Source organism: Dipodomys ordii, unplaced genomic scaffold (assembly GCF_000151885.1).
Source record: "Dipodomys ordii isolate 6190 unplaced genomic scaffold, Dord_2.0 Scaffold102, whole genome shotgun sequence".
Classification (NCBI taxonomy): domain Eukaryota; kingdom Metazoa; phylum Chordata; class Mammalia; order Rodentia; family Heteromyidae; genus Dipodomys; species Dipodomys ordii.
In genome coordinates this window covers 2,190,306-2,217,877 of record NW_012267318.1, presented here as the reverse complement: position 1 = coordinate 2,217,877, position 27,572 = coordinate 2,190,306, and the positions used below count along the sequence as shown (strand labels likewise).

At 41.4% G+C, this 27,572-nt stretch overlaps 1 protein-coding gene across 2 annotated transcripts in view; it reads left to right on the top strand.

The window, feature by feature from the left end:
• Flt1 (fms-related tyrosine kinase 1) overlaps positions 1-27,572 on the top strand; it is a 185,363-nt gene that overhangs the window by 3,797 nt on the left and 153,994 nt on the right. For both annotated transcript variants that reach the window (XM_013027297.1, XM_013027298.1), the window contains exon 2: positions 26,823-26,919. In XM_013027297.1, coding sequence (XP_012882751.1) covers positions 26,823-26,919 — 97 coding nt within the window. The remainder of the gene's footprint in view (positions 1-26,822; positions 26,920-27,572) is intronic.

Sequence of the window (27,572 nt, the reverse complement as noted above, 5' to 3'; positions counted from 1 at the left end):
AGACTTTATATTGAACTCCCTGTGCCCCGCCCCTCCCCCCCTCTGCCACCCCAGTGCAATGTATAAGGTTTGTACTTGACCCACCAATTAATTTGGTCTTTAGTGAGCTTGTAAGAGCTGGGCTGACAGGCTGCCCCAGCCAGTAAATCTTCATCTTAGCATGAAATACAAAAAAAGAATTTGCCTGAAGAAGTTGACTTAATTCTTCTAAAGATATAAGCCATCTCAATCCCAAAGGTGTTCCTTGATTTCCTTCTAAACAAACACTTACTTGATCTAAGAAATGGGACTGTAGTCTCAACCCTGGAGAGATCAAGGCAAGAGGATCATTAATTCTCTGCTCCCTGGTATCCCTGACTCAAAAAAAAAAAAGGTTTTAGTTTAAAAGAATTACCTTATGTGAAAATCAAACGTATTTTATGTGACTTAAATTTTTTTTAAGTATGGAAGCATTTCTAAATCTATTTTATATATACTTTAGAACTTAAAAAAGATTGAGTCTAAAAAAATGGTTTTACATTGGCCCCCTTCCCCCTCAAAAAAGGAGCTCACTCAGGGAGATTATGCAGAGTGTAGTTATCTACATAGCAAAGTTGTGGCTGATGTTTACTTGGGCAGTTCTGCCAATGAGAACAAATAACAAAGTAGATTTTCCAGTGTTTACAGTTGACCTGTATATAGCTAATGCAGGTGGGCCTAAGAGTGGAGAGGGAGTATGAGGAGCCTGCTGGTAGTCCTAGACAGCATAAGAGCTCAGGTGGGTTTGGCTGTGTGGTTAAAGGTATGTGGGTGATATCAAATAAACACCATTTGTCAGTGTATTTATCATTGTGGACAAGGGAGGAAGGACATTTGAAATTACACCGGGCTTTTTTTTTTTTTTTTGGAAGTAAGAATACATTACTATGTGTGGTAACAAAGCACAAAAACATCTGTCATGCTGGGCTTAACCTTAGGAGAACAGAACAGGCCATCCTGTTCCATGGTTTCAGTCTGTTGAAGAGATTGGCGAAGAATGAGGGGAATCCCTGCCAGATGCTTTCCAGGATGGCTGATGGATTCTCTCCCACATTAGGTACCATTGGCTTTGATACCAGATGGAGGAGGGGAAGGAAATGGGAGGAATGGGGTATTCGAGGGAGAACCTCTGGCTTAGCATTTAGGGATATGGGGGGGGGGGGTTCATTAAGGAAACCGCTCCATTGAGTCCACTGCAGAGAGCAGATTGGATTTCCTGCATTGCTGCTGGGCGGATATGGGGGGATTTCCCATCCGCCTTGGTAAAGCTGAATGCCTAGAACCCATTCCTGATCACTGCTCCTTTTCTTGATATCTGTCTCCTTGGAGACTTGATCTTGCCTCATGGACACGTTGGGTGGCGCCTTATTCATTTAATTACTTATATGAGAGATGAGAAAACTACCCCAGAGGAATTTAAATGATTTCTTTTCCCCAAGGTCAACAGCTGGCTAGTGACAGACCCAGGAACAAATGTCTTCCTTTATTTTTTAAAAATTCATTTTATTTTATTTTTAAAAGATATTTTTATTATAAATTTCTTCTTTGTGTCTTCCCTCTACTCCAGAGTAGAAATGTTAAAATGTTTGTTGGGCAACATTATTTCATGGTTAAAATTTCCTTTTAAATGATAACATTATTATTATTACTTTGCAGTCCTGGGGAATCAAACCTAAAGGTTTTTAATATAATAGGCAAGTGCTCTGCTGTTAAACTAAATGCTCACACAAAACATTTATTTTCAGGGATTTTTTTTGGTGTTTTTAAAATTTTTTATTTTATTGTAAAGGTGATGTACAGAGGGGTTACAGTTACATAAGGTAATGAGTACATTTTTTGTTGACCATTGTTACCCCCTCCCTCATTTTTCCCCACTTTCTGTCCCCCCCACTCCTCCCACCCATCCAAGTTGTAAAGTTCATTTCCAATATAGTATCTTGTCACACAAATCATTTGAAAGTCTTTTTATTTGTGTATGTATGTGCATGTATGTGCTGGTGTTGGAGATAAACTCAGGACCTTGCACTCTTGCTTGGCTTTCACTTGAGCCACATCTCTAGCTTTTTGGTGGTTAATTGGAGACCAGACTCTCACAGACTTTCCTGCCCTTACTGGTTTGGAACCTCATATCTCAACCTTCTGACTATGATTGTAGGCATGAGCTGCCAGCACAGAGCTGAATGAGTAGTGATTTGGCAGACATCTGGAACACTGAGCATTCAGAGGGACATAAGGCCAGTGTAATAAGCCATGATTGTTTAAGCCACATCCATTCAAAAGGGAGGGAGGGAGGGAGAGAAAAGGAGAGATTGATTTCAGATGATCAGAGGGAAAATTCATATTATGAAATGTCTGTGTGGGCTGGGAATGTGGCTCAGTGGTAGAGCGCTTGCCTTGCATGCATGAGGCCCTGGGTTCGATTCCCCAGCACCACATAAGCAAAAAGAAAAAAAAGCCAGAAGTGTGCTGTGGCTCAAGAGGTAGAGCGCTAGCCGTGAGCTGAAGAGCTGAGGGACAGCAAGCAGGCCCAGAGTTCAGGCCTCACCACCAAAAAAAAAAAAAAAAAAGTCTGTGTGCTACTAAGTAGCTTTCTTTTTGATATTCTTGATTTAATTCTTTTAAAGAAAATGAAAATAAAATCATTTTAAGAAAATAGAAAATGATGAGAACTGGTGGCTCACACCTATAATCTTAGCTACTCAAGAGGCTGAGATTTGAGGAGCAAAGCCAACCTAGACAGAGAAATCCATGAGAGCTTTATCTCCAGTTAATCAGCAAAAAACCAGAAATGGAAATATGGCTCAAGTGGTAGAGCACCAGCCCTGCAAAAATCTAAGGGAGGGGCTGGGAAGGTGGCTCAGTGGTAGCATGCTTGCCTTGCATGCATGAGACCCTGGATTCAATTCCTCAACACCATATAAGCAGAAAAAGTCAGAAGTGGCGCTGTGGCTCAAGTGGTAGAGCACTAGCCTTGAGCTAAAGAGCTGAGGGACAGCTCCAGGCCCAGAGTTCAGGCCCTATGATGGACAAAAAAAAAAAAAAAAAGCTAAGGGAGAATGCCCTGTCCCTAAGTTCAAGACCCAGTTGCAGTGCATGCATGTGCGCATGCTCATGCGCACAAACACGAAAAAGATATTGGAATTCAGCTCTGAGAAAGCCAGCTGCTGTCATCCCTTCTCCTGTTGAGCAGGGTGCTTAATTTGAGCCTCAGCCAACAAAGCCTGGCAGGCTTCTTTCTCTGCAAGTTTGTCTTACCAGCTATTGGTGAGGGGCTAAGCACCTCTGCTTTATCTTGCAATGTCTCAAGCAATTTTTCCAGACAATAGGGCTCTTAGATTTTCTGATTTGATTTAGTTGTCTTCTTCCTGACTCAAATTCCATGTCCTTGGGTGCTAAGCACACCTGAAGAGCAATGAAGAATCAACTGTTTCAGTTGGTGCCTTTGTTAGGGACCAAGCTGGTCATGCCAATAGGGTCCTGGCAGGGCTGCCCTGCTGGGCATGAAACATTCTTAATGAGTTAGGCACACACACGCATGCACACATACACACAAGAAGCCACATGTTCTCTCTTGCACGTGGAAACAAAAAAGCTGCTCTCAGGAGTTAGACAGCAATAGATACTAGAGTATTAGGGACAGAGTATTAGGGAGAAAGGCTGCAGACATGCAATTCTACAGGAGAAGAAACTTCTAATATTCTATGAAAGAGTAAGATTGGCAACAACCATCTATTTCAAAACAGCCAGCAGAGGCTTTGAAAATTCCAAGGTGATAGATACCTCAATTATCCTGATTGGATCATTATCTATTGTCTAAATATATGCAAGTATTAAATGTCAATTAAAACTAAACAAACCCTAAAGAAGAAACCAGAAAGGAATTGCTAATAAGTAAACAAAAGTACAGTTAAAAATTGCATTAAAGTGTAATTTAAAATGCACTAAAAATAATTCTGTTATCTCAAAGTCCAATGGTTTGGTCTCAAGTTGGTCCCTCCTTACCTTTACCTCCATCCTAGTCCTTGACACACCCACATCAGCCCCCAAAATGTTTTTCAAAGTGTGGGCCAACACCATTACATTCCAATATCATAATGCATTAAAACCTCTTCTTTTGCATGCTGTGTCTGTACTGGGGCTTGAACTTGGGACCAGTGTGTGTTTGTTTTTTAATTTTTGTTTTGTTTTTGTGGGTTATGGGACTTGAACTCAGGGCATGGACATTGTCCCTAAGTTCTTTTGGCTCTAGGCTAGCACTCTACTACTTTGAGCCACAGCTCCACTTCCATCTTTCTGGTGGTTAACTGGAGATAAGAGTCTCATGGACTTTTCTGCCCAGGCTGGCTTCTAACCTCAATCCTTAGATCTCAGCCTCCTAGGTAGCTCTGATGACAATTGTGAGCCACTAGCACCCAGCTTTTTTTTTTTGGCTTTTTTTTGTTCAAGCCTGGCACTGTACCCCTTGAGCCACTGCTCTATTTCTGGCTTTTTGCTAGTTAATTGGAGATAAGAATTTTGTGGACTTTTCTGCCCAGGCTGGCTTTAAAGTGGGATCCTGAGATCTCAGCCTCCTAACTGGATAGGATTACAGGCATAAATCACTAGCATCTTATTCAAAACCTGTTGTGTTAAGAAAAGAATCCCAGGTGTTCTGTTTGTACACTGATTTTAGTAGCCTCGTCAGTCCAGGTTCTCTTCACTGACAACTCTAAAAGCCTTGGACCTGTGTGACCAGGGGACTAGAGACAGGCCTGCCACAAGCCTTTCTGGCTCCCACATTGGCCTTGAGCCCCATCTTCTGCTGGGACACCTGTGTCCTACTTCCAGACTCCTTTTTACAAAATCTTAGGCTTCACTTGGACCTATAATCAAAGTAAACACAAGTTGTGGTCTGGAGGAAAACCCATGGTTAACCAAATCATGAGTGGTAAGATCAAGGTCTAGAAAACAGGGATTTGGTAGAAACTAGTCAAAATGGCATTACATAGCTAGGCTTTAAGGCTTTAACCAGAAATAAAAGCTATGAGGCATTGGCTTCCAAAACACAATTGCTGGTGGTGAAAACCAGAGGTGGTAAGTGTCCTTCAGAATTCCTGGCTGTCAGAGCGTCAGTAGCTCATATATTTCCTACTCTTGCCTTGGCTTGGAGTTCAGTCTTTTTTTTCCTTCTTCACTTGCGCTCTTCCTTGCCTCATTGTCGGCAAATGCTTCTCTCTTTTCACACATTATCACAGAGCTCATAGTCACTTTTCTTAGCCTGGTCTTCAGTCCTTCCATTTAGTGGGTGGGGTGTCAATGTGATTTCCTTTCAAGCCACAGATCCACCCATGTGGTGGACAGAAGCAAAGCTACAACAATTACCAGATTCTTTTGTTGAAAGAGGCCTCAAGTGAACCTAGCACAACTGAAAAGCGTTGGTTTTTATTATATACAAATCCAAACCACTTCAACTCAAGGCTACCTCCAGCCAAATCTTGATGAGCACTTTGCCTGCCAAGGGATTTCTCTGAAACCCGTTGCCTCTCTCTAAGGCCATGGTTACCACTATGGGCTCTCTGTTAGAAGTATCTGGGAGTGTTTTTAAAGCCTTGTACTCCAGCTGCTTCCCTAATGTTTAATCACAATATCCTGAGTGGGACTCAAGCATCAGTAACTTAAAAGCTGCCAGCAATTCCGATCGATGGTTGAGGTCCAGTCTCTCAAATGCTGTCTTGTATCAGAATCACCTGGAGGGCAACTAAATGACAGATTGTAGACCTTACTCTCTCGTTTCTGCTTCAGTAGGCCTGATGGTGGTGTCAACAGTTTGTTGTTCTAACAAGTACCAGGTGATGTTGATATGTCAGATCTAGAAATGATCCTTTGAGAACTATGACTCTTGGGCTAGTTGGAGTCATGTGGCCATGTCGGAGGCACCTGCCCAGCTGCCGGTCTGTAAAAGGCACTAAATTGGCCTGGTGCTGGTGGCTAATTTTACCCCTGTAGTCCTAGCTACACAGAAGGCCAAGATTTGAGGATTGCAGTTCAAAGCCAGCCCAAGCTGGAAAGTCCATAAAACTCTTTACTTCTAGTCAACCAAACAAAAGCTAGAAATGGAGCTGTAGTTCAAGCGGTAGAGCACCAGCCATGAACCAAAAAGCTCTGATCATATAAAATAATATTTATCAAAATGAACTCCAGGAAATGATAACAAGAGGTTTTTTCTTTGTCACTGTTTTGGTTTTCTTTTTGTTTTGTTGGTTTATCTGTCTTTGGGAGGGTAAGAGGGGACACAGAAATGGAGAGACAAATGCAGTAGTGGTACCACTAGACACTATGTTGAAAATGAACTATACAACTTGTGGGTCGGGATGAGAGGGAAAATCTGGGAGAGAGCAAGGAAAAGGGTAACATTGTCCAAAAAGAAATGTGCTCTTTATCTGACTTTGTGTATAACAACAAAAAATATTTACAAGCTGGGCACTGGTAGCTCACGCCTATAATCCTAGCTACTCGGAAGGCTGAGATCTGAGGATCACGGCTCAAAGCTAGCCTGGGCAGGAAAGTCCCTGAGATTCTGATCTCCAATTAACCACCAGAAACCCAGAAGTAGTGCTGCAGCTCAAGTGGTAGAGCACTTGCCTTGAGCTGAAGAGTTGAGGGACAGCACCCAGACCCAGAGTTCAAGCCCCATGACCAGCCCCAAAATAAAAATATTTACAAAATAGAAAGAAAGAAGGAAGGAAGAAAAGAAGGAAGGAAGGAAGAAAAAGCTAAGGGACACCTTGTAAGACCTGAGTTCAAACCCCAGTACAGGCACACCCACAAAAAAGAAGGCCACTAAATTATCATGAGACCTGTGACAGGTAGAACAAACTGTATTTACCATAATTCCTTCCTGGAAGAGTACATGTCAGTGTGGCAGAAGAAACAGAGAAAATGGTAGGGTCATATAGCTAGTATGACTGAATTGAAAGACTTCTAGGGGGAATGGGTATGAGCTCTACCATATTGGGGTATGGAACTGAATACTGATCTAGGCAATAGAGCTAGTAAGAGTCCCCCTCCTCCTGTCCTTTCTTTATGTAACACTCAGCTTTTGCTCTAACAAACACTGCCCATGCCCAGGGTCTCACTGTTGGCTTGTCCTGGGCACTAATGTGCCTCAGTTCAACACTACTTTGTCCCAGTGGGTGCTGTAAAATGTTATCTGAAACTTCCTGCTCTATCTGTGTTTCCTTGGCTTAGATCAGCATCCCACACTTGGGTGACTTTTTATTGCAAGAGCCATAGTTGTGTCTCTTTTGCCAAAGTACATTGCTGTCAGATAGGAATAAGGAACTAAGATTCTTGTGTACTGCCAAGAATTCAGCAGCTTCCACTTCCCTTCTGCTCTCACCCTACCTGTCAGGGCATTGAATGCCTTATATCAATCACGTGAGCTCTACTTGGACCCTTTTATTTTTGTTTATAGTATTTGTTTATTTATTTATGTTTGCCATTCCTGGGGCAGGAACTCAGGGCCTGGGCACTCTCCTTGAATTTTGTTTTGTTTTTCTATTTGAGCCATACAGCTCAAAGCCATACAGCTTTTTGGTCATTGGAGATGAAAGTCTCAAGGACTTTCCTGCCCAGGCTGACATTGAACCATGATCTTACCTCAGCCTCCCAAGTAGGTAAGAAGCCATCATTTATTATTCCATATCAAGCTTTACCTAAACAACTGTCATTACGTCTCAGGATGCTCTGGAGCCAAACCTCTGGTCTGGGTTTAGCTGGTGACTGCAGCTCTCACCTGGTCACGTGGGCAGCCGCAGTCTCTATCAGTTTGGGACCTGGGCATGGGGTGTCTGGTCCCAGGCAGTCTTCCCCTCATCATTCAGTCATCAAACTGGGCCTTTCTTACCCTGGGCTCATGGCTGAGGCTGGAATTCCTACATCATTCTGCTACATTCTGTGAGTCAAAGCAAGTCCAGCCCAGATTCCAGGGGTGGGGAGGCCTGCTGATTTGATGGGTGGCATGGCACCGTTTTCTAAGGTTTGCCACACTGCTGTCCAACACTTCCCCTTTATGGTTCAGTCTAACTCTTAGGATGGCATTGGGCCAAGAATATTGCGTGACTAGTAAATAATATTTAACACATATTAGTTCTAAATAATGCCTTGACCCTTTCAAACAGTATCTGGGGATGAAACGAGGCTAGGGGAAGCACTTCCCATTCTTAAATCTTTCATTTAGTCACACAGGCTGCAAACCTTGGCATGATTTGCTGGGACAGCAGCTTCTTAGGGCAACCATGAATAGCACTGGTAAGGTGGCAATCAAACCCCAGAATCTAAATCTGGGCACCTGTGCAGTCTTTTGGGGCCTCATGAGAGGCCTCATCCGGCTCCTTCTGGAGAATGTAGTAAGATATCCTTTGAGAAGGGGGGCGGGGAAGTAGCCAGATAGGTGTTGGCTGTCCAGACATTTTGATTTACCTGTCTGTTACTCCAGTCCCAAAAGGTAGGTCAGGTACTCAGAACCATGAAGAAAATGATGTTGAGTCTGAGTAAAAGAATGCAATGATTTAAAGTAAAGATGCAATGATTTAAATTCATTTCTGCCAGACTCTAACCCTTCCTCCTCCCCTGCATTACAGTTTAATGGCAAAGCAGAGGAGAAAAGAGTATGTGGCGGGTTGGGGGTGGGGGAGGTTGTTGGACTTTCCTGGTTGTCAAAGCCAGTCTGTCCTTGGAGTTTTGCCATCCCTAAGGAATGTGAGAAGTCACTGCTACTCCGGCTTAAGGCGGCCTTGGGAGATTCCACTGTTGTATGTTGCAGACATGGTCAAAACTTCAATGAAGACAGAATTTTAATCCTGTGGGTTTCCTTATCATAGATATTCAAGAGCTTTCCCAAAACCTATCAGACTTGAATCCCCAAAGCCATTAAGAACATGGATTTAGGTGGGCTTCCAAACCTTAGTCCTAAGTATGCCTTTAAATTCGTTCAGATGACTAAGGAGGACAGAATAGGCTGAGGCCCAGCCTCGGAGTTCTCATCAGGCACATCCTGACAGGCAGTTTCCAGGAATTACACATAGGCTCCTTCGTGCCCCATCTACACCCAGCAACCTGAGATGTGAACATTTTCTGAACGAAACTGGCACACTTGAGGAAAGCCCCTCTCCCCCGAAGTTCATTCTACCCTACCGAGAGCTGCTCAGTTGATCAGAGGGACCAGGACATCCAGCCTGTTGTCCCGGGGGGGGGGGGGGGGGAATTGGGGGGGGGGGGAGTGTAGACACAGAGCAGCACTTGCTGTGTGAGCTCCCTCAAGGCCCTGAGTAACTATCCAACATGTGAACTTCAAAATCCCTTTGTAGTTGCACAAAGGGATTTCCATACCACGTGTCATTTTGTGAGTACAATGCATCTTGATCAATACCATCCCTTCCACCATTCTCCCCATCTCTCCCATCCTCTCAGTTTTCCTAGTTCCATTTTGACATATATATCCCCTCCCCTTGACCTTATCCCCTGAGCCTTAAGTTTTAGCTTCCTAGTATTCCTGTATGTTTGTTTGTGTGAGTGCATGGGTATACACATGTGCATGTGAGTGCATGCACACATGCATGTATGCATGTGTATTCATGTGTGCCAATTGTGGGCCTTGATCTCAGGGACTGGGTATTGTCCCTGAGCCTTTTAGCTCAAGACTAACACTCTACCACTTGAGCTACAGTTCCATTTTTGGCTATTTGTTATTTAATTGGAGATAAGGGGACTCCTAGACTTTCCTGCTGGGTCTGGCTTTGAATTCCAATCCTCAGATCTCAGATTCCTGAGTAGCTAGGATTACAGGTATGAGTCACCAACATGTGGGTGTTAGACTATGGACTGGTGATTTAAAGAACTATACATTATGTGCACTTTAACTCTGATGATTGGAAACCCTGAGCCTGAGGACAATTTGATAACTTGCTGAGAGCTACACATTGGAACAGCCAGGCCAGGATTCAAATGTAGTTCTTCTTCATTTTGAAATGGGTGTTCCTTCTACCAGCCTTTTCCTAAAATAGCTTGAATGAGAAAAATCAAACAAACAAAAGAATCAGCTCAGACATAATCAATGAGATCTGTGAGAAAAGCACTGTCCAAGGGCCCTTTTCTCATTTCCGTTCAGTACGGGATGGCCATACTTCAGGCTTTGATTTCCTCGTGTAGCTGAGAATCCTTTGTGCAGTCAGTAAAACTAGAAACTCTGTGTGTGTGTGTGTGTGTGTGTGTGTGTGTGTGTGAACACCCAGGCCCTTGCACAAGTTAGATGAGCATTCTGCCATTCTGCAGAGCTACATACCCTGCTCTGCAGAATGTCTGCAACCCTGTTGCTACTTAGGTCTCTTCCTCTTCCTCTATTCTTTAAGATAGTCCTGTAAGCAAAGAAAGAGAAAAGGTTTTACTTCTTTTTCCCTCACCTGTTTTTCTTCCTTAGAAGAAATGAATTTCTAGACTCTGTCTACTAAAAGCTGAGGGAAATCCTATCCTGCCACCTATTGAGGAGTTTTATCTTTTGCTTCAAGGAAATGTCTGGAATGTGTGTGGCCAAATATGGTTCTGCCCTTGGAGAGAAATTACATAAAGTAGTGATAGAAATCCTGTTTGATTTTTAGGATTGTTTTCTTCTTCTAAGTTGGCATGAGAGAAATGAAAACTCTATGGAGATAGATAAAAAGTCAATGATATACTTTAGAAAGCATTGTGAACAAGCTATTTCTAACAGCAATGTAAACTCCTGGAACACCATTTCATCTATGATTAATGGTGTTGTTTTCTTTTGGGAAAACATTGTTTAACTCTTTTTTTCCACTTCATGTATCCTGCTAGATCAGAGTTTTGTTTTGAGATCTTCAGGATCTGTTCCATAGAGAATTCTGCTAGAACTAGAAGATAAATAGATAGGTGATGAGTAGTTGTATTGGCCTAGAGTAGACTTTGAAAAACTCTAACTTGAGGTTTTCTTGAGGTACAAGGAATATTTGACTTATGTTATTGATATCCAAATTAAGAGCAACTTGGTATTCACACCCAGCCCTCCTTCTGCCTTTAGGACTGGTAAATGGAGAATACCCTAGAAAGGGGATTCACCACACAAATCATTTAGAAGCAAATGGAAACCGTGAGAAATTATCAGGCATGCCAATTTTCAGGAATTTCAATTTCTCTGTGGTCTTTTTTTTTGTACTAAAACAGTAATTCTATTACTATTTAGATCTCTCGTTTTTTTTAGGAGTGGTAAAAATTGAAAATGTAGAAACTGGTTTTTATTGAGGTATTATTGTTGCTGTTACTATTACTATTGAGGTGCTTGGGATTGAACTAAGGGCCTCACACTTGCTAGGCAGATGTTCTACTAGTTGAGCCACACCTCCAGGTACTTTTTGCATTGGTTATTTTCCAGGTATGTTCTTGTTTTTATGTCTAGGCAAGCCTGGGCTGTGATCCTCCTATTTGTGACTTCCTATGTTGCTGGGGTTGACAAGCATGTATCATTGTGCCCAGCCATTGGTTGAGATGGAGACTGGAAACCTTTTTTCCTCCAGACTAGCCTCACTCAAACCAATATCCCCGATCATCTCACAAGGTGGTAGACTTATTATTTTTTAACATGCTTTTCAGTGCAAATATATAAACCAGGGACTGACTTTCCCATGTAACATCCCCCTTTTTGGGAGAATGCTAATTACAAGCTGGATAGAAGAGATTTAAGAAATATGTTTGCAGCTAGGTTCTGCTGGCTCATGCCTATACATTTAGCTGCTCAGGAGGCTGAGATCTGAGGACTGCAGTTCGAAGCCAGCCCAGGGAAGAAAGTCCGTGTGACTCTCTCTTTTTTTTTGTCCGTTATGGGGCTTGAACTCTGGGCCTGGGCGCTGTCCCTCAGCTCTTCAGCTCAAGGCAAATGCTCTACCACTTGGGCCACAGTGCTACTTCAGTTTTCTTAGTGGCTTATTGGAGATAAGAGTCTCACAGACTTTCCTGCCTGGGCTGGCTTTGAAACCATGATCCTCAGATCTCAGTCTCCTGAGTAGCTAGGATACAGGCGTGAGCCACCAGTGCCCAGCTCCGTGCAACTCTTTAACCAGGAAGAAGCCAGAAGTGGAGGTTTGGTTAAATAGTAGAGTGCCAGCCTTGAGCAAAAAAAGGTAAGGGGTAACACTCAGACCCTGCGTTCAATCCCTACTACCAGCACACACAAAAAGAATTTTTAAAAAAGACAGGGAAAAAGAAAGGAAGGAAGATGTTTATTTGATTGCTTATAATGATGTATGCTTATAATGATATAATGGAATGATATCTTCTCCCATAATTTCATGAGAAGACATAAATAATATAAACGGTAATTCTGATGTTAATTTCATAGACATTGAAAATTTGATTCTACTTTCCAATTTGTTAGACCCACATAGAAAACACTTTCAGTTCATTTAAAGAGATTCACTTAGAAGGTATTCAACTGGTTGTCATCAAGTAACCTTTTATGTTTGATTTATGAATATAAATTTTGTTATATGTACTGTGCTCCATGCTTAATTTTGAATAAGTTCTTTATTATGTGTATGCCAGTTTGGGGGCTTGAACTTTAGACCTGGGCATGGACCCTGAGCTTTTTACTTAAGGCTGGCGCTCTACCTCTTGAGCTACACTGCTGCTTTCTGCTGGTTTATTTGTGTGTGTGTGTGTGTGAGAGAGAGAGAGAGAGAGAGAGAGACAGACAGACAGAGAGAGAGAGAGAGAGAGAAAGTGTCATGGTGGCTGAACTCTGGGTCTGGGCGCTGTCCCTCAGCTCTTCAGCTCAAGGCTAGTGCTCTACCACTTGAGCCACAGGGCCACTTCTGGCTTTTTCTGCTTATGTGGTGCTGAGGAATCGATCTCAGGGCCTCATGCATGCAAGGCAAGCACTCTACCACTGAGCCACCTTCCCAGTCTTCTGCTGGTTTATTGGAGATAGGAGTCTCATGGACTTTTCTTCCTGGGCTGGCTTTGGACTAAGTTCCTCAGATCTCAGTCTCCTGAATATCTAGTACTACAGGCATTAAATGCCTAGCTTTGAATAAGTGTTAGTATTTTGTGAAAGGTTTGCAGTGATTTTTAAAAATAAGTTTTTTATTGTGAAAATACTGTACACAGTGGGGCTACAGTTACATGAGCAAGGTAATGAGTACATTTCTTTTTTGTTGTTGTTGTTGTTGGTCGTGGGGCTTGAACTCTGGGCCAGGGCGCTGTCCCTCAGATCTTCAGCTCAAGAATAACACTCTACCACTTGAGCCGCAGCACCACTTCCGGTTTTCTGGTGGTTTATTGAAGATTAGAGTCTCATAGACTTTCCTGGCTGGGCTGGCTTTGAACCATGATCCTCAGATCTTAGCCGCCTGAGTAGCTAGGATTACAGGCATGAGCCACTGATACCCAGCATGAGTAACATTTCTTATCTAGCATTGTCGCCTCCTCCTTTGTTTTTCCCCCACCATCCTGTCCCTCCTACTCCTCAACTACACTCCTCCCATCCCCCACCTCCCCACCCCTGCCTAAATTGTAAAATTCGTTTTTCGACATAGCATCTTGTACATCTCATTGTTGCAATGGATCAATCTGTATCCCTATTTAAACAATTTGTTTTTTTCCCTTCCCCTCCACAAATTATACCAACATCAAATACAGTGAAAGCAGGGGTGGGGGGGGGACATACAAAGCAACAAAAAAAATCACATGATACCGTATAAATATGTTAGAAACAATAGCAAGGAAGAAAAAAACCACTTGTGTCCCTATCTTGGGGTTCATTTCACTTAACATCATCTTTTTTTGGGGGGGTCTGGTTGTGGGGCCTGAACTCTGGGTCTGGGCGCTGTCCCTCAGCTCTTCAGCTCAAGGCTAGCACTCTACCACTTGAGCCACAGCGCCACTTCCGGCTTCTTTCTTTTTGCTTATGTGGTGCTGAGGAATCGAACCCAGGGCCTCAGGCATGCAAGGCAGGCGCTCTACCACTGAGCCACCTTCCCAGCCCTCGCTTAATATCATCTTATCTGACCTTTTCTGCTTGTCCCAGACGTATACTAGTTACTGCAAATAGGGGAAAACATGGGTATAGTGATTTTTTTTTTACCAAGGTGAAATGCTTGTACTTAGTGAACTCGCAACTCCATATACCCCCCCCCCCAAAAAAAAATCCATTAACCACAAGGTATACCTAGTGTGGAGAAGATCTCCATTTGCAGACTTGCTATCTTAGAAATTTCTAGGTATTTATCTATTCTCCTTCTAAATGACATCTTCTAAGAATTCAACTTTGGCTTGAAAGCTGTTGAAGAGAAAGGACTGTTTCTGGTCCGTCTTTTCAGTTGTGAGTCTAGAAGGGTACCTTGCATATAGAGGAGTCACCCTGTAATCCTGGATGGACTGATGCTGTATTGTCAGCCATTTCCCTGGGTCTGAGGAGGCCATTAAAGGAGTCATTGCTCCATGTTAGTACCCCTGTATGTATGTGTAAGTGGAGAAGGGTGATAGATAATGCTCCGTAAATTATCTGCAACTGGCTATAATACTTCCAGGGGGAGGGGTAAGGCTAAGTTAAGTTGTAGGTATAGTAATGAAAGTATATGAGTGAAAGTGTCCTGAGAATTAAATTAGTATTCCTCAGATTTGAGATCCAAATGACTCTAAAGTCTTCAATGGATGTTTGGAAGAAAAGCCTCAATACCACATATTGAAGAGAGTTGTATGTTCAGTACACTATTTCTTTTAAAATTAAGATGCTTACTGGGCACCGGTAGTTCACACCTTTAATCCTAGCTACTCAGGAGGCTGAGATCTGAGGATCTCAATTCAAAGCCAGCCCAGGCAGGAAAGTCTGTGAGACTCTTATCTCCAATAAACCACCAGAAAATCAGAAGTGGCCCTGTGGCTCAAGTGGTAGAGTGCTTGCCTTGAGCTGAAGAGCTGAAGGACCATCACCCAGGCCCAGAGTTCAAGCCCCACGACCAACCTCCCCCCCCCAATCTGCTACTTGTGATAGTTCACTTTTCCTTCTAGAACTTTGACTTTCAGCGAAGCTTGTACAGCACAAATTCTCCATCTAAGATAAGACTTAAGAGAAAAAAGTCTATAAAATCTTAGGAAGGCATGGCTAGTAAATATTTAAGGAAACTGAAAATAAAAGGACCTAGATTTAAAAAGAACAGTCTAGCTGGGCAATGGTGGCTTGCACCAGCAATCCTAGCTATTCAGGAAGCTGAGATCTAAGGACTGTGGTTTGAAGCCAACTTGGGCAGGATAGCCCATGAGACTCTTACCTCCAATTAACCACCAAAAAGCCAGAAGTGGAGCTATGGTTCAAGTGGTAAAGTGTTATCCTTGAGCAAAAAAATGCCCAGGGACAGCACCCAGACCCTGAATTCAAGCTCTCGCATCAGCACACCCACCAAAAGAACAGTCTAATTAACATATCCATCCAATTGTCTAAGCATGACTAAACTACGTGTAATGGAGGGGAATTATATTTCAGATAGTTTAATTTAGAAGGAAACCAATTTGACACAATGGTGCAAAACAGTGTTAAATGAAACTAGAATGAGTGTAGAATGCTGTAGTCACTTCTATAATGTGGTCACACTATCATGGACAGAGAGCTTGTATATGTTATTGGTTACAAAGACAAGAGATTCTCTTGGCTTTCTTCTTGGTAAATTTAAAACATCTCCTTCATCTATACCCTAAAGAATTTCAGAAAAATGTTTTCTGTGGAATTTGGACTACATAAACGATCAAAAGAGACTGAAACTTAACAGGAACTTTGTCACACTCAGCCTTGCAATCTTGCTTCTCTCTTTCCTTTCTTATTCTTTTTCTTAGTTTTGTTTTGTTTCTTTGAGAGAGTCTTGCTGTGTAGTCAGACTGGCCTGGAACTCCTAATATGACCCAAGATAGCCTTGAACTTTTAGTCTCCCAGGCTCAATCTCCAAAATTCTGAGGTCGCATGTATCATTAAGCTCAGCTTCAATTTCTTTTGACTTGGAAGACAGAGACCAAGAAAATCATGAGACCTCATCTCAAAAAATAAGCTGGTTATGGTAACATACATCTATAAGCCTAGCTTTGTGAGAAACATAGATAGATTGTGATACAAGGATGGTCCTGTGCAAAACTGTGAAATCTCATCTGTAAAATAAAGCAGAAAAAAGTGGGGGGAGACTAGTAGTCTGGCTCAAGTGATAGAATACACGCTAATCTTGTGTTAGGCACTTAGTTAAGCCCTAGTATCCCTCTCCCCAAAAAAGAAAAAAAATTACTTATTTCCATGAAGTCAAGAGTTACACTTTTAATCTTGTGTATTTTATGTTGTATAATAAGACCACACCTGTACCAAAGAATCAATTATGATAGTCTTTTTTTTTAATGTTTGTGATGGGAAAATGCAAACATTCTAGCTTGAAATAATAACTTTCAACTTGAATGACAGCATAGTACTGCTAGAGATTATGAAACATCCTATAAGACATGACAACAGAATCCAGTTATCATTGAACCCTCTGAACGGTATGGAGGGGAAGAGAATAAGCTCAGGAGAGCATGCTTCAAATGGAACAGCTTCTTGGTATTTATGTGGTGTGTGTGTGTGTGTGTGTGTGTGTGTGTGTGTGTGTGTGTGTGTGAATACTGAGGCTTGAACTCAGAGCTACATGTGTTACCTTGGCTTCTCCATTGAAGTCTGGAGTTCTACCAGTTGAGACACCTTCATTTCCACCTTTTTGCTGGTTAGTTGGAGATAAGAATCTCACAGACTTTTCTGCCCAGGCTGGGTTCAAACCATGATCCTCATATCTCAGCTTCCTGAGTAGGGAGCTCACATGTGTGAGCTACCAGTGCCCAGAACCTTCTTACTATTAATAGAGGAAACAGAGATGTGTCTAAGACAATGTTGCCTCTGCATTTTGGGGGTGTCAGAAGCATCTATTCTGTTCCCAGGTCTTTGCACAACCAGATGAAGCTCTCCAAATTTTTCTGCTGAATGTCTTCTGAGCCATGTAGTGCCCTGTCAGCCAGAGCTTGACCTATGTTCCTATAGCTATAGCTTTAAGAATGTTCCTATAGCTATGTTCCTTGACCTATAGCTCAGACGATACTATGACATGTAGCAGTAAAATGAAACAACAGGTTGTCAGACAGCTCTATGGAAGAGAGTTCTAACCCAGTCAGTAAAAGAGCAGCAGTGTGGGAGGAGAGCATTTGAGCATCTCCTGGGCCAATCTTATTTAATTCAGAAGTCACATGAAAAGGAGTTGTGCGAACTGTAGGGCACTGATGGTAGTTGGTGAAAGGCCTAATGATCAATGACTGTGCCTTGTTAACTGATCCTCCAAGAAGCCAGTCAAGTAAAATCCTCAAGGGGTACACTGAGGACATGTCCCTCCCAGGGTGTGGGTGTGGTTATAGCAGCGTCAAGGTAAGCATTTTAACATGCGTATGTTTCCCTTTGAAATAATATTGATAAAGTTGATGGAAAAAATGAATGACTTCAACACCCATGGATGGATGGATGGATGGATGGACCAGTTCTGATCATTTTAGACATCGCCAGAAAACAGTGTGACATCTTGTGCTGTGAGCTGAAAATCTATGTATGGGTTTTACTGACTGACAGAAAAATATAAGTTGTAGGTATCCAGGATGAAGCTTGGTTGTATAGTGCTCGCCTAGGGCATATGATGTCCTGGATTCCATCTTCAGAAGTACACATACTCACACATGCAATTGCCTGTGGTCATCACATCTCCTATATAGTCTGTTGGCAGATGGAACAGAAGCCTCTGGTTTTTCTCCATCATTCTAGAAATGAAAGTGTTTTCAGTACCCTCACCCAACCATATCTCTGTCACCTTAGCCAGTGCAATTCTAATCAGTACTCAGTTATAATATCCATATTGTGCAAGCAGAAAAATTTATGAGCCAGGAACCAATGACTCATGCTTGTAATCCTGGCTACTCAGGAGAGTGAGATCTGAGGATCAGGAAGTTGGAGACAGCCCAGACAGGCAAGTCCATGAGACTTAACTCCAATTAACTACCAAAAAGCAAGAACTGGAAGTGTGTTTCAAATGGTGGAGCACTAGCCTTGGGCACAAAATTTTAGCGGCAGGACTCAGACTCTGAGTTCAAGCCATAGTACTGGTACATACACACACACACACACACACACACACACACTCACTCACACACACACACACACACACACACACACACACACACACACACACGGCATGACACTGAGTTAAAATGCAGATTTAATTTAGTACCAGAGCCCTGCAGAAATTAGCATCACAAATAGGAATGTTGGTAGCTTCTAGAAATTTGTAGTTGCATTCTTCACTCCTTAACCACCAACCAAAAAGGTTCTTTCTGTGAGATTTCAGGTATGAGCTTTTAGTAAGGTCCATCTTGAAGAAGGGACCTTCTTTTATTTTGAATTATGTTTAATTAACCTCACACAACCTTGGTAAATAGCTCATAGTCTTATGTTCCAATTTTAGAAACATGAGACTCAGGGAATTATATTTTGATAAAGAGGCCATTTATCATGTAGGATTAGGTCTTATTGAAAACACAGTCTGCAAAATGAAAGACAGATGCTTCTTGTTGGACACAAATCTACTATCCAAAGCTCTGAGTTTAAAACAAATTTGAAATCACCAACTTTAATAGAAAAGAAAACACCAGTAGATTCCTTCAGAGCATTCTAGCAACCTACTTGTCAACGTGACTCAGGTTGTTAAAAAAATTCCCATTTAAATAGGTCAAATTCAAAATATGTGCCTTTAGAAATGATTTTAAATTAACATTCAGTTGAATTTATAAGACTGCGTTTAGATAGATAGCAAAATTGCTTCTAAAACTTCTCCATGAGTGACATCATTAAGAACAAAAGAAAAATGATTTCTCCAAATTTCAGCCTCCTAAAATTTTAAGGAAGAAAGCAACTAGTATAGCTAGGTGCTGGTGGCTCATGCCTATAATTCTAGCTACTTAGGAAGCTGAGATCTGAGGATTGTGGTTCAAAACCAGCCTGGGCAGGAAAGTCCCTTAGGCTATCTCCAGTTAACCACAAGAAAACTGGAAGTAGTGCTGTCGCTCAAGTGGTAGAACACTCACTTGAGCTGAAGAGTTGAGGGACAGTGCCCAGACCCAGAGTTCAAGCCTTAAGACTGACAAAAAAACAAACAAACAAAAACCCTAACTAGTATAAAAGCTTACATCAATGGTCAGATGCAGCCACGCAGCCACAGACACCGAAACAGTTCAGTGCTCAGTGTAAGCTTCAGTGTTAAGTCTGGGGTCACTTCAGTAATAACTCATTGTTGTCCTTAATAGCCACTTCACAGAGAGAAAATTCACTTTTGTGGGAAACAGAATATGATACCCAAATGTAACTGAGGAGATTACAACACTGACACATTTAAATCAATAGTTTCTAGTATGTAGAATTGTACACCCATCACCACTAATTTAAAAACATTTCTATCCATCACCCCAAAACTCCACACCCCATTTATCCTCCTCTACCTAGCAACTTCCCCTCTCCCTTTTGTTTTCCTGAGACAATCCTTGCTACCTGGCATAGCTTAATCCTCCTGGCATAGGCTCCCAAGTGCTAGGATTGCAGGTGTGTACCACCATACCTGACTTCTGATTTCTATCTATGGGTTTATGTATTTTGGATACATTATACAAATGGACTTATATAATATGTAGCCTTTTATGATTGGTTTTTATTTAGTGTGGTGGTGGTGGTGGTGGTGGTGGTGGTGGTGGTGGTGGTGGTGGTAGTGTGTGTGTGGTTATTTTTGTTAATTTTTTAAAAATTTTATGCTGATTCTGGACTTGAACTCAGGGTTTGGGCACTGTCCCTGAGCTTTTTTGCTCAAGGCTGTCACTCTATCTTTTGAGCCATAGTTCAATTTCCAGCTTTTTTTGTGGTTTAATTCGTGATAAGAGTCTCATGGCCTTTTCCTGCCCAGATTGGCCTTGAACTACAATCTTCAGATCTCAGCTTCCTGGGCAGCTAAGATTATAGGCATGAGGCACCTGCACCTAGCTAGTGTAGTGTTTTTAACAACAGAAGTTTCCTTTCTTATAATTCTGGAAGCTGAACATTAAGATGGAGCTGCTAGAAGGTTGAATTTCTCCCAAGGCCTCTCTGTAGTAGCAGATGATCATTTTCCACTGTGCTCTTATGGGTTTTTCTTCGCATGCACTGACACAATGTTCCAGGGTTTGTCTATACGATAGTACAAATCAGTTCAACATTGCTTTTAATGATCCAACCATAGCCCATTGTTTGACTTTTCCTAATCCATTTGATGGACACTGGGTTGTTTCCACATTTTGGCTAGTATATGTGTTGTTATGTGGGCGTATGTTTTCAGTTTTCTTGTGTAGCTATGTAGGCATGTAATTGCCCATCCAAGAAGCTGCTGCCCTGCTTTCCAAAGTGTCTGCACCATTTAAAAATCATACCTGAAATGTCTGAGCGTTCTAACATTTCTACCAACATTCATTGTTGCTTTCGTTGAAGTTATCCAGTTATCCAATATGCATGAAATGGCATCTCATTGTGTATGTAGGGGTGTGTGTGTGAGAGAGAGAGAGAGAGAAAGAGAGGAGAGAGAGAGAGAGAGAGAGAGAGAGAGAGAGAGAATATGTTATGTGTTGATACTGGGCCTTGCACTCTGGCTAGATTCTGTCCCTTAGCTTTTATTGTTCAAGATTGGTGCCTTACCACACGAACTACAGCTCTATTTCTGGCTTTTTGCTGGTTAATTGAAGATAAGGGTCTCATAGACTTTTCCTGCCCTGGCTGGCTTCAAACCCAATCTTCCGATATCAACCTCCTAAGTAGCTAGAATTACAGGTGTGAACCACCAGCTCCCAGCTCATTAACAATTTGATTTCACTTTCCTGTCTTTTATGTTTTCATATCTTCTTTGGGAAAATGTCTATTCAACCCCTTAAGTTTTAAAAATTGGACTGTCTTCTCATCATCATAATTTTAAAAAATCAGATGTCTGACTTATACCTTTTGTTCATTGACTATGACCTCAGATTCAGAATTTTTAGGCTGGAAGGGATTAGGCAAATCAAAGTCTCACCTCCTGTGTTGACGGATGAGGAATCTGAGACGAAGAGTGTCTTTATCCTGGCTATATAAAAGAACTCATTAGGAGTAGATCTGGAAGATGAATGGCTAAAAATGAAGAAAACAGATGTTTCATGATTAATGCAGTTGTGTTACTTAATAACAGCGCTACATTCTGGGAAATGTAAGGCAGATTCCTTGTATGAACAACGCAGTGTATGTACCCAATGAAAGACAGCCACAATATCACCAGGCTTCTGGGACCACCATCACTTAAGCATAGTACTGTTCAACAAAGTACAGTTGCTGAATTTGGCTAAAGCTCTTTTCTAACAAAATAATCCTTTAATTTCAACACAATAGAGCTCCAGGCTAGCATTTGGTAGAAAGAAGAGTTAAGGGATTGTCTTGAAGTGGCACACAGCAAATGAGAATCCTATTTTTATTTAAGTCAATGCTATTGGTAGTTTTCTAAAGACATTTTTAGTTCATCTTTCTATAAGAGTATTACTAATTTTTTATTTTTATATTTTATTTTTTTTGCTGATGCCAGGGTTTGAACTCATGTCCTAGCGCTGTCCTGGAGCTTCTTTTGCTCAAGCTAGTGCTCCACCACTTGAACCATAGCACTACTTCCAATTTTTGTTTTTTTGTTTTGTTCCTTTTTTATTGTAATAAACATCTCATGGACTTTTCTGCCTGGACTGGCTTCAAACCACAATTCTTAGATCTCAGCCTCCTGAGTAGCTGGGATTATAGGTGTGAGCTACCAGTAACTAGCATTACTATTATATTGAATCTTAAAAATGACAGCAAAGCCAACTGCTGGTAGATCATGCCTGTAATCATTCCTACTTAGGAGGCTGAGATCAGAGGATGGTGGTTTGTTGTCAGTCAGGTCTAGAAAGTACTTTGAGATTCTTATCTCCAATTAACTACTACCTTGTCCAAAAAAGCCAAAGATGGAGCTGTGCTTCAAGTGGAAAAAGCTAAGCAACAGTGCCCGAGGCCTTAGTTCAAGCACCTGTACTGGCATACACACACACAAATTCCATTTTGGCTAATGAAATGAAGGTGGATGGAAGGCAGTTTTCTATCAGACATTTGGCATATAGGGAAAGAGAACTGGGATTTTTATTAGAGATGTAAAGTTTGACACTACCTATTGGAAAATGTAGAGACACTATGATGAAAAAAATCAACACAAAGTGCCAGAAAGAACATTTTTGATTTTTTGTTTTGTTTCAAGCTTTTAGCCACACTGCCTAACCTTAACAGTTCTAACAAAGAAGCAGGCAAGAAAGGACATTTTTTAATGGTCTGTGGTGTGGTGTTTTTTTTTTTTTATTGTGGTTAAACATCACTTTTCCTGATATAAAAAACAAACTTTATTCCCTCCTGATTCTACTGTAGTTGACCTTGGGGGAAAGGGAGAGAATGGTGCTTTAAGTCCGAGTTCTATTGTGGCAAAAAGTGGAAAATTTGGACACCCACCCAAGCTTTATAATGAGGAAATCATTGTTAACTTAGGGCAGGCACTCCACCCTTGAAATGGAAATATCCTGTGGATGGTTCTCTCCATGGGCCATGTGGCTCTGAGTTACTGGAAGGTGCTACCCGCTTGCCCACAAGTACATGATGGAGTATGTGCATATTTATATCTTTATATGCATTGCTAATTGGATAGCAAGTGTCTGACAGGTCGTCAACATGCTAGTTAACTAGTCATTCCTCAGGCAGACATGGAGATTCATTTGCCTCAAAGAAATGTGATTTGAAAGCATTTGAGAAATAATATTTGCTTTCCTTTCTCCTTATCAGTTTTCCTGTTAAGCTATAGGGTTGGCATTTCCAGTCATCATTTTTTCCCCTAAAGTAGTATCCTCACTAGTTGCTCTGGCTGGCCTGCAACTCACTGTCCTGTCTCAGCCTCTAGAGTGCTGGGTTACATGTATAAATTGATCTTCATTGATTTCCGTTTATCTTTATGAGATCCGAGTTTCCTATAGGTACGTGGAAATACCATTTTCTTATACTTATCTTTATATTTACTTGTTCTACTTGTCTTAACTGCTTTTCCTAGCTTTCTCATTCCAAGTACAAAGTTTGTTACTATTAGTGGTGACAGTACAGTAAATATCTTTTCTTTGTATTTTCTCCTGTAAACTTTCCATGAACACTACTTTTCCTCTAGTGTCTTTTAACTATACTCTGTTAGGTTATCTTTAGGTTAGACAGTATGAGGAGGGCAGACAGGAACTTATGGTGGCATTTACCTTAAAGGACCTTCTAAAAACACATCTCACAGCTGGACATGCATGGCTCAGGCCAGCCCAAGGTTACAGGTTCTCCTTGATGAAGGTTAGGAAAACTCAGATTCCCTGATAAAGATTCTTTGAGGGCCCTGTCTTCCAAAAGTCTTGCTACTTTCCTTTCACTTTCAAATAAACTTACTCTGTCTTCGGGGAGAAGTTTCATCTCATTTGGAAATCTATCATGAACATGGAGGTTTTGCCCTGATGGATACCTGGAGGTATCCATCCTCATGGAGACTACAGATAGGACCACAAGCAATGCCAGAATTTTCCGCAGGATATTGTGCTGGGTCTTTGCCAGCATAGGAACCATTGTTCAATTAAAGTTCTGAAGTTCTGTATTGGAAAAGCAGAAACTATTCTGATGTAGAATGTTTTCAGAACAAGTGATATCAATTACTGGCTCTGTGGGTCCAGGAAAACCAAATAACTCACATGGACCACTGACTTTCATTGACACACTGTATCAGAAACAATGAGCAAAGAGCAAAGTGTATCCCTGGGCATCTGAGCAAATTTCTGTTTGATGGGAAAATGTTATTTTTATGAAATGGTGATTTTAAATTGTTAGCTATTTTGTTATTTAGTAGTAATTTTATACCATAATGAATTGTCTATAAAAGTTACTTTTATGATACTAATCTGGGAAGAGAGTAAAGAGATGATATTTTCCAAAATGAAATGTACTCTTTACCTGACTCATATCACTGTAACCCCTTTGTACATCACCTTTATAATAACAATACAATTGCTTTTTAAAAAAAAAAACAAACTCTTAATGTAGCTGGGCACCAGTGGCTCATGCCTGTAATCCTAGCTACTCAGTAAGCCGAGATCGGCCTGGGCAGGAAAGTCTGTGAGACTCTTATCTCCAATAAACTAATCAGAAAAATCCAGAAGTAGCTCTGTGGCTCAAGTGGTAGAGTGTTAGCTTTGTGTACAAAGAGGCTCAGAGAGAGTGCCCAGACCCTGAGTTCAAGCCCAGGACCAGCAAAAAATAAAAATAAATTAATGTAACTAGGAAGTGAAAGCATGTTTTAGGGAGCTTAAAGGGTGGGTCCAGGAATGGAGGGAGGAAGGGTAAGCAAATACAGTCATTACATAATGTAAAAAAATGAACTATGTAACTTGAGAGTAAGACAGGAGGGGAACATGGGGGAGACTGAAGAATGGTGACATTGACTAAGAAGCATTGTTCTCATAACCTGAGTTACAGCATTGCAACCCTTTGTACAATACTTACCAACAATAATAAAAAAAGATTAATCTGTATCATCAGCAACATAAAACATCAAAACAAAGCAAAAAACATATAAAGTCCTAGTGGCTTATGTCTATAATACTAGTTACTCCAGAGGCTGAGATCTGAGAAAAGAGGTTCAAAGAGAGCCAAGTTAGACAAATCTATGAGACTTTTATCTCCAGTAAAAAAAAAAAAAAACCAGAAGTGGAAGTATGGCTCAAATGGTAGAGCATCTTCTTGAATGAAAAAGCTAAGGGACAGTGCCCAGGTCTTGAGTTCAAGACTGAACACACACACACACACAAACACACACACTCACACACACACACACCCCAAAAGAAAAAAAAAAGGAGGCTCAATCACTGAGGACCTTTAGCCCAAAGAATCCTACAGAATCCCTGTGGATGGGAAAGTCAGTAGATCAGACATCCATGAGTATCCAGTACCATGTCTTCTTTCACAGATTAGAGAACTAAGAGCTGGAGGAAGAGGGGACTTGTGCAGGCTCACAAAGCTGGTAGCTAGGATGGACAGCATTGCCAAGTTGTGTAAGATATGTACATCATGTTTCTCCCTGCTTCCCATGCCATGTGCTTGTCAAATGTCACGTAAAAATGAACAATTCCCTTTTACTGTACCATCCTAGAAGAAACTCAGAGATTATGTAAGATGGACCAAACAGCTTCTAAAACTGACTCTGATTCTAAAATTAGTTTTCCGAATAAGGAAGCTAGTTCAGAAAGGAAAATGACTAGACCAAAATCTTGCTTAAGCAATGACTCAGTTACGTTAAGAATCTAGAGAAGTTTCCATACTCTTCTCCCCCCACCATGATTCTGAGGCCTCAAGCTCACTCTTTGTGTTTCGTTTTTTCTGTTTATGTGGTGCTGAGGAATTGAACCCAGGGCCTCAGACATACGAGGCAAGTACTCTACCACTGAGCCACCTTCCTTCCCAGACCTCTTATTGTTTCTCAATGAGTACTCTACCACTTGAGCTACACTTCTAATCTAGATTTTGTTCACTAATTGGAGATGGAGTCTCATGTACTTTTATTCCCAGCCAGGCTTAAACGGCTATCCTCTGGATCTCAGCTTACTAAGTAGCTATATGTAGCTTTATACATTTTAAGAAAGAAATTATTAAATTAGGTAATTGCAATGATTTGATATGTGTATCAATAATGATCCAGTGAAGGTAGCATTTCCAAACATCAAAAGAACTTTATTTTTATATAATAATTATTCCTACTTATGAGGTAAATGTCATCTTTATGGTGTGTGTGTGTGTGTGTGTGTGTGTGTCTGTGTCTGTGTCTGTGTGTGTGTGTGTGTACTGGGGCTTGAACTCAGTGCCTGGTGCTCTCACTTGGCTTTTTTGCTCAAGGTTGGTGCCTACCACTTGAGCCACACTTTTACTTTCAGCTTTGGGCTGATTAGTTGGAGATAAGAGTCTCTTGGAATTCCTCTGCCTGTGCTGGTTTTGAACCTCAATCTTCAGATCTCAGGCTCCTGAGTAGATAGAATTACAGGCATGAGCCATAGCACCCAGCTATATTTCATACCTAGAAAAAAAATGAAATAGTTGGACCCACATCAGTAGAAAGACACCCGCTAATAAAAATGTATTTCACATGATAATACTTCTTGAGAGTTTTAAATAAGTTGTTATATATTCTCAAGATGGTTACATTTTGCACCATATTGTAATCTATTGCTATTTTAAATAGATGGGCTTTTCTTATTTAGATCATTTAGTATAAAAGGATATATTGTATTTGTGAGCAAGACTAAGGAAAAAAATAGTGTATCTATGCATCTGTAAGCAAATTAAAAAGAGAAGCATCTTTACGAAAAAATAAAAAGAAGAAGCTGGTGCTGGTGGCTCATGCCTATAATCGTAGCAACTCAGGAAGCTGAGACTGGGCAGGTAAGTCTATGAGACTCTTATCTCCAATTAACCACCAAAAAACAGGAAGTGGACATGTGCCTTATGTAGTAAGAACACTAACCTTAAGTACTAGTACTGGGAGACAGAGAGAGAGAGAAAAGAAAGAAAGATGATGCAAATAACCGTACAAAATTTTGTTTTCCAGGATCTAGTTCAGGTTCAACACTAAAAGGTCCTGAACTGAATTTAAAAGGCACCCAGCACGTCATACAAGCAGGCCAAACACTGAATCTTCAGTGCAGGTAAGAGGATCTGTTGGTTTGAGAATAATTAACTTGTCCTTCTCAAGGCAAAACCCTTCATTCGTTGGTAGGACAGAAAGGCCTCCTCAAATAACAGAAAAGTAGGGACCACTGAGGCCTCCTGTGTGTTGAAATGTGCCAGCTGTGTGTGTTCACCTTCTGATGGAGGATAAACCCGTGGAGGGGACAGCGTTACTCAGGGAACAAAGGCATGATGTCCAAGCATTATTTGCATTTATTCTGAGAATTCTCTAGAAGCTGTTCTGAATATGTTACTTTTCTGTCAAAAGAGCCTTAAGATCTCAGGATCAGGCATAGTGGCTTAAGCCTGTAATCCAAGCCACTCATGAGGTTTAGAGATTTCAAAGGAGATCACAGTTGGAGACCAACCTGAGGAAAAAGAAGTTCCTGAGTCATTTAGTCAGTGGCTGAGTGTGGTAGTACATGCCTATTAGCCCAGCTATGGGGGAAACACAACTGCTTGGCTCTGTGGTACATTCCTGTCATCCCTAGGCATAAAACAACAGTCTTATCTTTAAAATAACCAATGCATAGCCAGGCGCTGGTGGCTCACGCCTGTAACCCTAGCTACTCAGGAGGCTGAGATCTGAGGATCGCGGTTCAAAGCCAGCCCGGGCAGGAGAGACCGTGAG